Source organism: Electrona antarctica, assembly GCF_951216825.1.
Source record: "Electrona antarctica genome assembly, chromosome: 10".
NCBI lineage: Eukaryota > Metazoa > Chordata > Actinopteri > Myctophiformes > Myctophidae > Electrona > Electrona antarctica.
Genome location: NC_136791.1, coordinates 32,784,989 through 32,800,317, shown reverse-complemented (window position 1 = coordinate 32,800,317; position 15,329 = coordinate 32,784,989). Strand labels below are relative to the sequence as shown.

Here is a 15,329-nt window from a genome sequence, read left to right as displayed (position 1 = left end):
ATCAGCTTCTCGGAAAACCAAAATGAATCTGTGTTTGTGTGTGTGTGTGTGTGTGTGTGTGTGTGTGTGTGTGTGTGTGTGTGTGTGTGTGTGTGTGTGTGTAGGGGCTTAGTGAGGACTGCTGTTCACATCCAGAAGACGGTCTGGGCCGTTTGGGTCAACACACAATCAGTGTGTAATCCTAGTCTTAGCCTGAAGTGAGCCATCACAAAAAACAGAGGGGAAAGCAGGGGAAAGTAGATACGAAAGTCTATGACTCTATGCTGTTATGTTTAGAAGCACTGTCACTGAAGAAAAGATTGCACAGGATGCCTAGACATTTAAAATTGTGTTCTGTAATTCTTTTGCCCACGTTTGTGTTTGCTCTTGATGCAGCATTCCAGAAACCTGAAATAAGCTTAAAAAATATATAGAAAAAAATAAAATAAAAAAGAAGACATTTTGAATTTTTCAATAGATCGTTTGACATCTACTTTATTTTATATGACAAATGTTGGGCACATCATTTTATTCAGGGTTTGGCACCATTGTAATTGATTTAGCATGAAGAATTAAAACAAACGTCTTGAACTCTAGATGTGAGGGCTGCGTAGTGGCTTGAACTCTAGATGCGAGGGCTGCGTAGTGGCTTGAACTCTAGATGCGAGGGCTGCGTAGTGGCTTGAACTCTAGATGTGAGGGCTGCGTAGTGGCTTGAACTCTAGATGTGAGGGCTGCGTAGTGGCTTGAACTCTAGATGTGATGTACAGTAGATGCAACCGATTTGGTGAAATTTGTTCACTCTCAAGAGAGTAACACTGAGGATTTGGAATGTGGAATGTTGGTATCATACCAACAGGGTTAAGAGCACAGAGCACATGGTGGTGCCGAGTCACTCACATGTCTCATATCATACCAACAGGGGTTAAGACAAGAGTATAGAGCACATGGTGCTGCAGAGTCACTCACATGTCTCATATCATACCAACAGGGGTTAAGAGTACAGAGCACATGGTGGTGCCGAGTCACTCACATGTCTCATATCATACCAACAGGGGTTAAGAGTACAGAGCACATGGTGGTGCCGAGTCACTCACATGTCACATATCATACCAACGGGGGTTAAGAGCACAGAGTGCTGCAGAGTCACTCACATGTCTTTCACCTGCATGGCCTCCTCCAGGCTTCCCGCAGCCATTAGCGAGCGGATCAGGATGTCATAAGCGGCAGCATTCACAGCCACCCCTTTTTGGTCAGCGTCTTTCAGCAACCCATAGGCCTCTGTAGAAAAAGTAAAGTAATTAAAAGTCAAAATTTTTAATGACAAAATAGGAAAGACACTCGAAAAGAGCAATAATGGTGAAATTAAATTAGGACCAACAGCTAGTGACAATTCAAGTTTCTGAGGGGCGCTAGCCCCTCCTATGCACAGTTTGTGTGTATGTGTGTCTGCCTGTCTATCTGTCTGTTTGAGCACAGAGTGTGATTTTTGTTTTAACCCCTTGCCAGCCTTTTTCATTAGGCCTATCGCACCCCATTTCTTTTTTTCCCCGTATACCACTGGTTAGTGGGTTAATGGTCACTGGGTTAATGGTTAATGGTCACTCACCTTTGGCCTTTTTCTTCTTACACAGCGTCAGCATGCGTGTTGTGTGGTTTGTTCCTGCTCTGTCGCGGGTGGGGTCAGCCGGGGCGGGGTCAGCCACAGCCATCCTACTGCTGGGGGCTTCCGTCAGCACCTGGACCTCCTCCTTGGTGGAGACGTCTGCATACCACGTCTGTTGAACACACACGCACGTACAACATTGTTGTATCTGTGTTGATTGGTGGTTCTCTGTGTGTGTGTGTGTGTGTGTGTGTGTGTGTGTGTGTGTGTGTGTGTGACAGTACAATAATGCTGGAGCGGGCATGGCTCCCTGATGCTCGGTCACCCATGTAGCTACAATGGGAGGGGGGTTAAGCTGTACTGGCTGGGGGCAAATTAGGACTGGCACCCCAGGGGAAGAGGGGAGAGAGAGTGTGTGTGTGTGTGTGTGTGTGTGTGTGTGTGTGTGTGTGTGTGTGTGTGTGAGAGAGAGAGAGAGAGAGAGAGAGAGAGAGAGAGAGAGAGAGAGAGAGAGAGAGAGAGAGAGAGAGAGAGAGAGAGAGAGAGAGAGAGAGAGAGAGAGAGAGAGAGAGAGAGAGAGAGAGAGAGAGTGTGTGTGTGTGCGTGCGTGCGTGCGTGTGTGCGTGCTCGTCGTAATGGGGGTGACAACACCATGGCCCCAGGAGTCACCGAGTTCATTGCCCCAGGCAACAGTCTTCACTTCCTTTCCCATCATGCTTCAGGCTATGAGAACACTCACACGCCTGCGCCCGCGCCCACACGCACACACACACACACACATGCGCCCACACACACACAGACATGCACACACACCAACTAGGGCTGCAACTATAGACAATTTTCTTAGCAATTATTCTATTGACTACTTTTTCGATTCATTGAGAGAAGTGCTTTTTTGATCAATGAATCGATGTGGAAATATTGATGGATAAATACATAGATTTTTTTCAAATAATTGTGAGTATAAATTAGGCATAAGCACTTAAACCACATATTAACCTGGGGGTACCCCAGGGCTCTCTACTGGGTCCACTACTAGTATTGCCCTCAAAACAAATCTCTACGCTGAAAATAGGTGTTCAAAGCTCACAACGCATTGCATTACCACACATTGTGAGGTTTTAGATTTGAAATTTGGAATGGTTGCTCCAGAATAGGGATGCCAGAGGCAGCCATATGGTTGGCATTTAACTACTGGACAAATTAGTCTGGCATTATAGATCCCTGCCTAATTCCTCTGAGCAGCATCTGACTGACTAGTGACTACACATCAGAGTTTACACCCACATGTAAAAGAACAGATGCGTCAGATCAGCACACCAACTGGCTGAAATGTGGTTATCATAGGATGAGATCTTTGAATTTGTTATTGGCTGTCCTGTAGAGATATTACTGTTTTTTATTTTATTTTTTTACCTCTAAAGGGTAGCCTCTGACCACGCGTATATCTATTTTGCGTCCGAGCATAGGCATAGTAACGCCCCGCCTGCCTCCGATTGGCCTACCGACACTGCCCGCCCTGACTGTCCACTGAGGTGGACATAAACTAATATTGTTTATGCCGTTTGCTTTGATGGAATAATTTATTGAACATGTACGCCGTAATATGATGTGATTTGGGTGTGTTCTAAATAAAGTGTTTACGGTTGATTATTGTGTAATTTATTTGTATGTGTAAACATGAAACATTATTGCACTGTAAAAATGTCTATTTTCCCTTGATCGTTATCTTTTTTTAGTATAATAGTAGTTTACTATAATTATATAAATACATGATAATCAACACTAACACTTTATTTAGAACACACCCAAATCAAATCATAGTACAACACACACGTGTCTTCAATCAATTATTCAATCAAAGCAAACGGCATAAACAATATTAGTTTGCCTCTTCTACAAAAATAAAACTTACGTTAAGTTAAGTTAAGTTAGCTAACAAGGCTGCATTCTGTCACGCGTGCCAAGCTGTCATTCTCTTATTATTTCCCACCGCAGAGTAACCTCGCATATCGGAGGACAGTCAAGACGGGCAGTGTCGGTAGGCCAATCAGAGGCAGGTGGGGCGTTACCATGTCTATGCTCGGACGCAAAATATATATACGCTCTGACCACTGTTCTCTACCAGGCTATGTACATGTTTTAAAATTATTTCCTTATTTTTGAGGGGCGCTAGCCCCTTGAGTGTGCGTGTGAATTTTAGCGATGATTTGATTGGCTGATCACCCCATAGCGATTTGATTGGCTGAGCAAAGTATATATTGAGGATAAAAAGTGGGGGCAGAAAATTGAAGATGCTAATTGTGATTGGCCGGAATAACATTAACACAATCAGTGCCGGAAGTCCTTCAAAATAGGAGCTCTGGGGTGCCGGAACAACATGGCCGCTTTTACTCGGAAACCCACGACCCGGAAACAATCCACTAAAAAAAGTTTACTTTACATTGCTAGCTTACATTGCGATCGTTTTAATTTATACGATATATGATCCAAAAAGCGTTCATATTTTGCGGGAGAGACGGATGAGGAGCAGAAATGAAGCGATCCGTTCAACACCACGGAGAGCGCCCTGGATTAGGAGAGACGAGTCATTCTAAGCTTCTAAGTCAATGGTAAGCTAACAATTGCCTGGAGTGTAGCATACGGTAGCCGAAAGGCGAACTGACAAATACAAAAAAGGAAAAAAATTCAGAATATTCTTACCTCGCCCCGTATCATTGAGGATGCGCTAGGACGTCTGAGGACGTCGGATGCACCCCTCGGTTCGATTCCCTAGGACGTGTGGGCACGTCGGATGGACGAAACCAGTTAAAGTGAAGACTCCAATTGTGATTGGCCAGAATGTGATAATGTATGATGATAAGAGTGCCCCTACTTCACATAAGTGTGATCTTTTTCTTTACCTCAGGCACCTCGAAGGGCACCTCCTGACCGTTGCTCTTCAGGATGTCAGCCAGTAGGAGCAGGGTCCTCTCCCTGGGAATCACATTCTCTTCCTGCATCTTAGTCCATGTCGCCTCTGCCTTTTGGAAGTTGTTTGTCTCCTCTGACATTGACAGGGGAAAAAAACAGGAGCATCAGTGAGCATCACTTGTAACTACAAAACTCAACCAATCAAAACCACCGTGAGGTGACAGGGTCTTCATGTTTTTCACATCTCGTGCACATATTGTATCTTTGCATAATATAATAACCAGTATAAGGATAACCAAGACCCCTTCATGTGTGGGATGGCAGCTGATGTGCACTGAGGTGTGTGTAGTGCATCAGTTACACTGAGGTGTGTGTAGTGCATCAGTTACACTGAGGTGTGTGTAGTGCATCAGTTACACTGAGGTGTGTGTAGTGCATCAGTTACACTGAGGTGTGTGTAGTGCATCAGTTACACTGAGGTGTGTGTAGTGCATCAGTTACACTGAGGTGTGTGTAGTGCATCAGTTACACTGAGGTGTGTGTAGTGCATCAGTTACACTGAGGTGTGTGTAGTGCATCAGTTACACTGAGGTGTGTGTAGTGCATCAGTTACACTGAGGTGTGTGTAGTGCATCAGTTACACTGAGGTGTGTGTAGTGCATCAGTTACACTGAGGTGTGTGTAGTGCATCAGTTACACTGAGGTGTGTGTAGTGCATCAGTTACACTGAGGTGTGTGTAGTGCATCAGTTACACTGAGGTGTGTGTAGTGCATCAGTTACACTGAGGTGTGTGTAGTGCATCAGTTACACTGAGGTGTGTGTAGTGCATCAGTTACACTGAGGTGTGTGTAGTGCATCAGTTACACTGAGGTGTGTGTAGTGCATCAGTTACACTGAGGTGTGTGTAGTGCATCAGTTACACTGAGGTGTGTGTAGTGCATCAGTTACACTGAGGTGTGTGTAGTGCATCAGTTACAAACCAAGCTACCTTATGAGTGGCTTTTGAGCTCCGTACAACCAACCAGTGTATATAGTTGTGGTTGAACAGTCTCCGTCAATTGCATATGTGGGCCAGTGCGCACCACACACACACACACACAGTAATTTCCAACATGTGCTTCCTGCTGAGAGACAGCAATCAGCACTCTAATCTGCTCAACTGTGTGAGTCCCTTGGCTACGCTGTAATTTAGGAAACACGGTAACTAGTGTGTGTGTGTGCGCGTGTGTGTGTGCGTGTATGGGAGAAGGTAAAAATGGGCTGACAATCAGCTTTAACACTTCAATCATTGGGGTAACCCTCTCTACTGCAATCACACCATGTTTCCTGCACTGGCTGACTCCATTCACTCTCACTTACATACTGCGCACACGCACGCGCACGCACGCACACACAATTATGATGTCACATGGGATGTATTGTTTCTTATAATTAAGTACAGAAACAAGTAAGACGCACGAACGCGGGAAGCGAACACAGCTCTTAAATTGCAATAACAACAATTAGAATAAATGACGTCCTTTTTTTGTACGTTTTCTTTTTTTTTAAGTTCTTTTTTTGAAAGTTTTTTAGAAAGTTTTATACTGTGCGTGCGTGTGTGAGTGTTTTTTTGTGTGATACAGCTGCGCCCTCTGGTGGCGGGCGGGTGGTGTCACAGCGTGACACACACAGACAGACATGTTCTGCTGGTTTACATAGTAATGGTACATTCGCAACTACCATGCCCGTTTTCTTCTTCCTATTTTCCAATGTCTTGTTGTTCACACACACCACACCATAGAGATAGCTTGATGATAGACCGAAGCATTGTGATTTCCCATTAAAACCTTTTTAAACTGGATTTGAAGACAGTGTGCGGGAGTTTTTTCCTTTGTGTGTCGGCCCTTGTTTGGTCTTCTCCTACATACCTGTCGCCTTTAGGTGTGCTTTTGTTATTGTTGTTCACACACACAAATAAAATATGTTACGGTCATGAATCATCTCATAGTTATTTGGCTTGGTTCCAGGCTTAAAACTCTTTATATAAAAGGACTTGCTCAACTGTGTATGGAATAAATGAATGGTAAATGAATTTCAAGAAACACAGCTGTAGGTGGTGATGGTAAAAAGTAGACTTTTAGAGCATCAACCGTTATTTAAAAGAGTTTTCATACGTAGTTGCAACATGGTACAATTGGAACGCAAGGCTACAGACAAGCACAGTTTAATAGTGTGCAGAAAAATATAAGACCCCAGCGTACTCTCTGGACCAGACAGCTAAAGAGCTGGGACGTTTCCATATCATGCTCAATGTTTGTTGTGCTAGTTTATCCTAGTGTATGACGGAGGACAATTTCACAGGAAAATGTAATCTCTGGGATACGATTATTGTGAGAAGTTTTTTTTATCACGATAAACGATAATAAGGATTATCGTCCCATCCTTACAGACTGATGGACAAATAGACAAAGACGGGAAGAAGGGAAGCTTGGTCCTTACTGCATAGACGGAGGATGTAGCTGTACATCTCATCACGGTCACACTCAAACAGCTTGGCTGTCAACTCCACCATGTTCTCTAAGGGCTCCATCTGGACGCAAAAAACATGGGTTACAGTTAGGGTTGGGATTCGTTAGGATTTTAACGGTTCCGGATCCTTCCCGGATCCCTCTTAACGGTTCCGGTTCCTAACGGTTCCCTTAACGGATCCTAATATTATTTTTTCCCCCTTTTTTCTGACATAGATTATGCTTATATTATAACTAACCTAACCAAGTACATAATAAACACAAATTCATTAATTCAATTATTGAAAATGCACTTTACAATTATGAGGTGGCACTATTATTTAAACTTCACCACCACCACCAGCAGCTAGCCACCACATAATTGTTGCAATTTGTACTGTATATTGCAATTTGTAGCCTACTGTATATTAAATATACAGTACACATTGCAATAATGATATTGTTGTGGTGACAAATGTTGTCTTTAATGTTCAGATTAATGTAATATGAAGGACCCCTTACCCTAATGGAAACAAGCCATAGTGCTTTCTTGGATTATAAAATCCTCTTAGCAGACCTTGTATTGAACTGTATGTTCCTGTGCTTTTTTCTGCAAACTGTTTATAAAGCAATCAATCTATGGAGGTATATGCACCTAAACGCTGGGCTCTCAACAGTCACGCGATTAATTTAGAGCCAAATCAAAAGCAGTTGAGTTGCTTATAAGTTGTAAAAAATAAGTGCAGACAAATTGATTTGGCTCTATAGTTAACGTGATTCATAAAATATCAGACAGAAAGACGTCGAGTCATTGGCGTTCTAAATTAACACGATACGACAGTTGTACAATACGCCTAATGAAAAGCTCTGTAGACGTTAGTAGTTTTTATTTTCTATTACGTTACTAGCCTGGGGAAAGTAAACCAGCCTTGCATCAGATCGTCCCCCGCCGGCTGTGTGGAGCTGCGGGGAGAGAGCGGGCACGGCTTTCCGCATGGCTCACAAACGCCATGTGCCTAGATTATTCTCGTGAGTTGTGGACTCGTGTAGGCATATTGATTTTGAGATGTTTCCTCAATGTGGACGTGGTACAAGTTGCAACAACCTTTGCAGAGGGAACTATAGCATCGCATTTATTGCACTTTGCGTGCTCACTGCTCAGCCTCAGTCATTTCCCTCTCTGTTAACCACACTTTGGAGAGAGATCTGTGCGACATACTGTCCCAGTGTCCCACTCGCTCCGCGGCGGTCGCTGAATGCACAGAGCAGTGGGCGTATCCTCCCCGACCCCACTCACTCTGTAGGTGGGGTGACGTCACCCCAGGCTCTGCTTGCATGCACACACAGACACAGCGGAGCTAAATGACGACTGATGAGAACCGTTTGGGGAACCGTTAATAAAAAAACGATGGAACCGGCTCCGGATCCGCAATGTCGGAACCGGGTCTGAAATGGACCCGGTTCCGAATCCCAACCCTAGTTACAGTTGAGTTTATTTCTTATGGTTTCATTTTACATCTTTACAGCCAGAGTGGTAATTTAACTTAAATTTAAATGATGCATGATGTGTGCATAGGCGTTACCTGGAGGTTGACAATGCATTTCTCTGCATACCACTGCAGGCGTCCAGCCCTTGCCCTCAGCCCAGGAGTCTAAGAAAAGACAAATTAAAACATCTCAGTATAATCATAATTAAATACTGTACTACTGTCCTGAATGGCATCTGGTGGTGAAATGTCCATGCATGTGTGGGTGTTAATCCTACTGTACTATACGTGGCCATTGTACACTGGCTGGGTGAAATCGTACCAGGACAAACTGGCATTACGCAACATCTGTACAAAACCTAACTGTTACGGCCCCATGTGGCCCCATATAGTGTGTATTAACCATCTGAGTGTTTCAGTGGTCTGGAGACACCTGGCCCTCATTCCTTGATCAGCCCAGTATAAAAGCCCATTTGCCATCCGTCACCTGTGCTGAACCCTGTTTGCTTGTAGCTAGTGTTAAAACTGTCTGTGTTTAAAGTAGTGTTTAAAGTAGACAGATATTCTGCTCATAGTCAGTGGCGGCCTTATATACGTTTCAATAAATTCAATTGAAAACGGGCCTCGAGCCTCCCGATACAATTATACCTCCCAGTTATACCTTACAGTAATTTCAAGACAAAGTAAAATAATTGTTTAATCAAGCTGCTTTTGTGTATTTTTCTACTTGCTGTATGCTGTTCATGCTTTGAAGTCTGATAATACACACTGACAAAATAATTACAAAATAATAATTATTATTATTATTAAATATTAAATTATGATGTCATGAACAGGGCCTCCTGACCCTTAAGGCCGCACCTGCTCATAGTTAAACTTAACTATTATTTCAAACCATTTCTTGTGTATCAATTCAATGGGGAAGCTTGGTAGGGGTGCGCTGCCATTTTCTTTTAGAACTTTTTTGAACATGTTTATGTTTAGTTAGTCATTTTTGTTCTGCTTGCTGTAGTTTAGTTTGATTCTTTTTCAGGCAGGGTGGAGTAGTTTTGTTTGTTGTTTTGTCCTTGGCCACAATGAAGTTATAGATTTTTCCTATTTATATTTACATATAGTTTCTGTAACCTCAACTTGTCAGTAATAAGAAATTTACAACTTTTTGTTGGTTACCTGTCTATATGTTACTCCTTATCTTCTAGACTCCATATGAGGTCGTAACACTAACTATGGCAGCTCAGTAACAGGTCCATAAGAAATTGCTTCGTGATCATAATTACATGACATCAGATTAAAACCTTTAAGCAAAATGCATTATCCAAAATTTTAAATATCAATCCATACAGATCCATCTAGCGGATTATGCTTTTTGAAATAACTAGACTATTATTTGTTTGATCATGCATCTCGACATGTCATGGGCCAACATTAATCAACAAAGACACTTGGGGTAGGTACTAGCAGAATCATGAATTATTCTGACATTATCATACATTATGAATTCTGCCATTGTCATTGTAGCTTTAGAAACCAGTAAGACGCCTGAGGGCGAGGTCATGGTCATGCACTGGCCATATATGGAGCGTATCTTGTGTACAGGGTGTGATGAGGTCAGATCAAGATATGGAATGTCAGAACAGGTCAACTCCATACAGTATATGGAGATCTAAGGGTGGCAGCGGGGGCAGTGTATTGAATGTACAGGGTTTGATGAGGGCCCAGGTAGGGCGGGGCCTTAATTTTCGGGCCTGTTGAGAACACTAGTTACTTTGAACTCTAGTTCTGGACAGACGACGGCGACGATCGGCGGGTGCACGCATCCGCCTGGGTGACGTCAGACTGCGTGCGGTCACTTTGGCATGGGATGAACTTTGACCAATAAATCACAATGACCTGGGCACCATATATGGGGGCTGATGTCACGATGACCTGGGCACCATATATGGGGGCTGATGTCACGATGACCTGGGCACCTGGGGGTTTGCCTGGGGTGAGTGACGGGGATTTGAGTTAGGTGACAGAGTGACAGGGATTGTGGGTTTGTGTCAAAAATGCAAGGTTTCATAGTTAACTGCGACCTCCGGTCACAATTATTATGCATTATGTAGCAATTAATATGTGTAATATATTACATAGAAAATTAGAAATGCATTGGTATTATGTATTATGTACTAACAGTAGATAACACATAATACTGATGCAGTCTTACAGTACATTGTACTGTCAGAGTGCATCAGTATTATCTACTGTAGCATAGCATTGGTATTACTCCAGGAAGACACTGATGTGTCAATAACTTAAGCTTTAACTTTCAGTTCGGTTTGGTGGACAGAATGGACGTATATTCAAATTTGTATAGATAGCCTAAGCATGTGCTTATGGGCATATGCATGAAAAAGGGCATGTGAATACTTGACACGCAAAATAGACACGCTATGATTAGGGCAGCTTAATGGTTGTTTTTTTTTACACTAAGGTCCTTTGTTTAGACTGGGCTGATTTAGTATGGAACAATATAAGGCTTATGTTCCCATTAGCCCTTTTATCCCATGGTTGGGATAAAAGGCAATTGTAATTATCCTTGTAATTATGCCATTTTAACACAAGACAATACAATGTTGTTGTACCCATGACCTTTTTCTGGGAGGGGATTTTAATTGCCAGCACAGAACCGATCAAATCATAGCTATGGAGGTATGCAAAACACTCATTGTGTCATTTTCATTGAAAAATCCATCACATAGTGGACATCTGGTTTCTCACCTAGAAATCAAATAATAAACTGTCTGTCAAAATTAAATATCAGTTAAATCCATGCGCTCTAGCAACTCCACTGGAGCAATGTGATCAATGACAGTATATGCAAGCGTGCCAGAAAGAATCTTTACACTTTATTTACACTTGCAATTAAATTTTTCATGATACCGAATCAATTCTCAAACATTTATCAATGTGTCAAAATGTATAGTTCCCGGGTGCGCACTCGGGACCACTTAGCAGATGTTGTGGTAGTGTGAACGATGCGTACCGTTCCCGGGAGCGGATCGCCCAACCGTCCCCGAGACCGCATGGGGGGGCGGGTCTCTGGACCGTTGAAGTGTATTCGGATACGGATCATTCCAATGTGAATGCATGCGTAACTTTTTTTAGAACGTGACATAATCTCTAGTCGACAAGCCAAGTGCTGATCTTATTCCGCGGACTATATGTTGGGCTTTGGCATAGTCTCCAAAGTAAAACTAAAAATAATAATGCTAAAGTAGAATCCATAGCAAACTAATCAAACACGACACTGGAGCACAGCACTGACTGACACAGTGAATAGCAGGCAAGCTGACAGTGAAGTAACGGCAAAGAGGCAATGCAACGCAGTGTGTCTGGATTTATTGGAGACAATGTCGCATAGTTGATGGTCAGTGCCATCAAGCACACCGCCACCTGGAGGCTCAAAGTGTGTTATGCAAGTATACTCGGGTGCGCTAGAATCAAAGCCCAATGTGAATCATGGCCAGCGGGGACCAGGCAACCGTATTCGGGAACGGTTCAAATCAAAACGGACTCAGTCCGTCTCAGAGTGAATCCCCTGTAAGATTAAAGTAGAGTAAGAGCAAAGTGATTATTGTCAGAGAATAGCAGAGATCAGGATTTAATCTGCAACCAGGGTGTCCCGTTTTGGTACAATCTGAATAAGATTAGAAATGAGAATCTCTATCTCTGCAGTAATCTGGCTCAGAGACAGAATGAGAGAGAGAGATCTCCAAGGAAGTTAATCTGGACTGTGGGATCATGGGTGCTCAATCCCCGACAGCCTCTTTTGATGTGCTCATGTCACACCATGAGGCAGACTGGCAACATCATCATTCATTTCCTCCATTCCTGTCGACATCCTCTCCTCTCACGCCTCTCTGCCTGTCGTTCATCCCGAAAACCTTCTCCTGCTCTCTCTCTGCCCGTCTTTCACTGTCACTGCCTCTCACACAGCTACCTTATCCCGTCGGGGTCCCTCCATCTTTCCACCCACCCCCGCCCATGGCATTATGTTCTTACCCCACCAGCCAAAGGCACAAAATTAAAATGTGTTGCTCTCTCTGGGTCTGTCTAATCTGCTTAGGGAATAAGGCCTGGTGTTTGGGCTCCGTCTTTTTCCCTCTGATTCCCCTACTTGGCAAAAAAATCTGCCAGGCTCAAAGAGGCCCTGGAAAGTCTATACACGGCAAAAATCCAGAGTGTTCGTTTAACTCCCAAGAGTGTGAAAATGGACCCTTCAGACACTCAGGGCTTTGCAGTGTGGTTGCATCCAACATACACAGGCCTATAAGCCCCTCGAGGCAAATCTTCCCTATCAGAGCAGAAAAGAAAATCCATGGGACTAAGGAACACGCACACATGTGCACGTGTCCTGCACATGGGTGCACATGCATAAAAACACAGCCTTTACAGATAAACCACCAAACAGACACACAAACACTTCTAGAACAGAAATGGTGAGATGGACAACTAGGTCAGATTATAAAGAAAATACATTACATATACAGTACATGGCACGCTATTCATAGTATCGAGTACTACATGCATGAGAGTACATGCTTAATGTATTCACATCTGTTAATATGGTATATGCACGCAGTTCTCTTTCTCTACAGAATCTTTCACGTTACAAAATACCGATATATCGAAACTGATATTTAGTACCAGTAACTACCAACTTAATCTTGCTCACGTATGTTAATCGAATAATTGAGATTGGGGGGGATTTTGTTTAATTTCAACCTATAAGAAAAAATATATTATAATTGACTTTTTATAAAATCGACAAAATTGATAAATTTGATTAAGCATTTAACCCTGCATTACACTTTATTGTACAATTGTGGAGTACAACAAAATTGCTGATCTACAAGCTCACAAAGCATCGCATCACGAAGTGTTGTGAGCTTGTAGATCTGCAAATGTCAGTAATATTTCCTATCATCATTCATGAATCTTAATCGAGGCAAAAGTTTGAAATAATTGTGACAGTGAAGTTTCCTAGCCCTATATCACATACTGTGCACCACTAAGTGGTCAAATAGACTTAGGCATATTACAAAGGGACAGACCTTAACCTCTTCTTCTCACCTATACGCTTAGATTAGAGGCGATTGCCTCTCCATCTCAATTTCTAATGTTCTAATTCATCTAATCACCTTCCTGCTAAGTGGATACACACACACACACACCCTCTCTCCATAACACATAAAATACGTAATGGCATACCACTCTTTGGCAATACTACCTCACCTTGACCATTACACCCACACATACAGTACGTAGCGCGCACACACACACACACACACACACACACACACACACACACACACACAGACCACTATCTATCTAACTATGGGCATTTAGTGCGAAATTGGCCACCTCTCTCAATTATTACATTTAATTACCTGTGATTAATCCACTGCCAATTATACCAAACATAGCCTAAAGTGAGACACCACTCTGTGGGCGCACTTGACGCCGTCGCAGGGAAAAGGTGCGAGTGAGACGGGTAGATGTATCAAATGTGGTTACACTGCCCTGACGCTACTCCTCTAGCCTCTGTGCAAGTGTAGTTAATGACCACAATTGCTCACTAACCTGGGTCAAGTTTACCTCTGTCTTTGTGGGTTAACCACTTAATCCCTATACTTTGTCCTACGATGAATAGTGAAGATAGCAGATCTCCGCATTGTGAGCTTTTTTTTTTAAAGGAACCTCGCCATGACATGGTCCGTCGTTCTCCTTGTTCAGTCCTCCACTGCGGCCAGGTGGACTTTAGCAGTTTTTCTGGTACAGATGCACAAGAAACTTTTTCCAGTCCCGAATCCCGATACCAATATATGCTCATTTGTATATTTCCTGATACGATAACCGATTTAATTGAATAATAACAATACTGTTATTAATATTATATGTAATGTTACACACAGCCCTTACTAGTTAGCAAACGTTGTACCAAAAAAATACATTACATTTAAATTCAAAGCAATTTACAGTTGAACTGTAATTACTTTTCATAGAGGTTGCATGTGTGAGTTTGTAATATTTTATTGAATGAACTTTTTCTATTAGTAGTGTATAGAAGCACCTCGTTCCTACAGTTCAGGAAGCATTTGTTGGTTCAGAAGTTCAGGTAAAATGTGGCCTGAATGCAAGGAAAATATGATGATACAAAGTTTGATCGAACAATCAATCTTTGATATTGCCATTTTAGTGTACTATAACTTTTGTTGTTAATCCTTCCATGGTCAAATTTAGTTGCCATTAAAATCTGTTGCGGGGACAGGAACATGCTTTTCCCCCTCACTTATATTCACTTTAATTTTCCTTTAAACTAAGGTCCACCACACTCCCAGTGTACACAAAAAGGTGTGGGACATGGCTAAGCGTTGGTCTGTCCAGTCTCTAGTACATAAAGGTGTGGGACATGGCTAAGCGTTGGTCTGTCCAGTCTCTAGTACATAAAGGTGTGGGACATGGCTAAGCGTTGGTCTGTCCAGTCTCTAGTACATAAAGGTGTGGGACATGGCTAAGCGTTGGTCTGTCCAGTCTCTAGTACATAAAGGTGTGGGACATGGCTAAGCGTTGGTCTGTCCAGTCTCTAGTACATAAAAGTGTGGGACATGGCTAAGCGTTGGTCTGTCCAGTCTCTAGTACATATTCTATTGACACCAAGGACACTGGGTACATATTTTCAATCTGTCCACAGGGCTATTGACGGCTCTAATCTCACATAGCATAGAGCTGGCACACAGCCTAGTCTCTCTGCTATAAGTGGGATAACGGCCATACTATCTAGCATGAGTAGGATGAACACTCTGATAGCAACA

At 42.7% G+C, this 15,329-nt stretch overlaps 1 protein-coding gene across 3 annotated transcripts in view; it reads right to left on the bottom strand.

Moving 5' to 3' along the window:
- The window catches only part of lrpprc (leucine-rich pentatricopeptide repeat containing), a 90,359-nt gene that overhangs the window by 24,736 nt on the left and 50,294 nt on the right, over positions 1-15,329 (bottom strand). For 2 of the 3 annotated variants that reach the window (XM_079512763.1, XM_079512762.1), the window contains exons 26-31: positions 8,569-8,637; positions 6,978-7,068; positions 4,489-4,631; positions 4,289-4,357; positions 1,589-1,757; positions 1,134-1,260 (exon numbers count right to left, since the gene is read on the bottom strand). In XM_079512763.1, coding sequence (XP_079368889.1) covers positions 1,134-1,260; positions 1,589-1,757; positions 4,289-4,357; positions 4,489-4,631; positions 6,978-7,068; positions 8,569-8,637 — 668 coding nt within the window. The remainder of the gene's footprint in view (positions 1-1,133; positions 1,261-1,588; positions 1,758-4,288; positions 4,358-4,488; positions 4,632-6,977; positions 7,069-8,568; positions 8,638-15,329) is intronic. The other variant, XM_079512764.1, reaches the window with a different exon arrangement.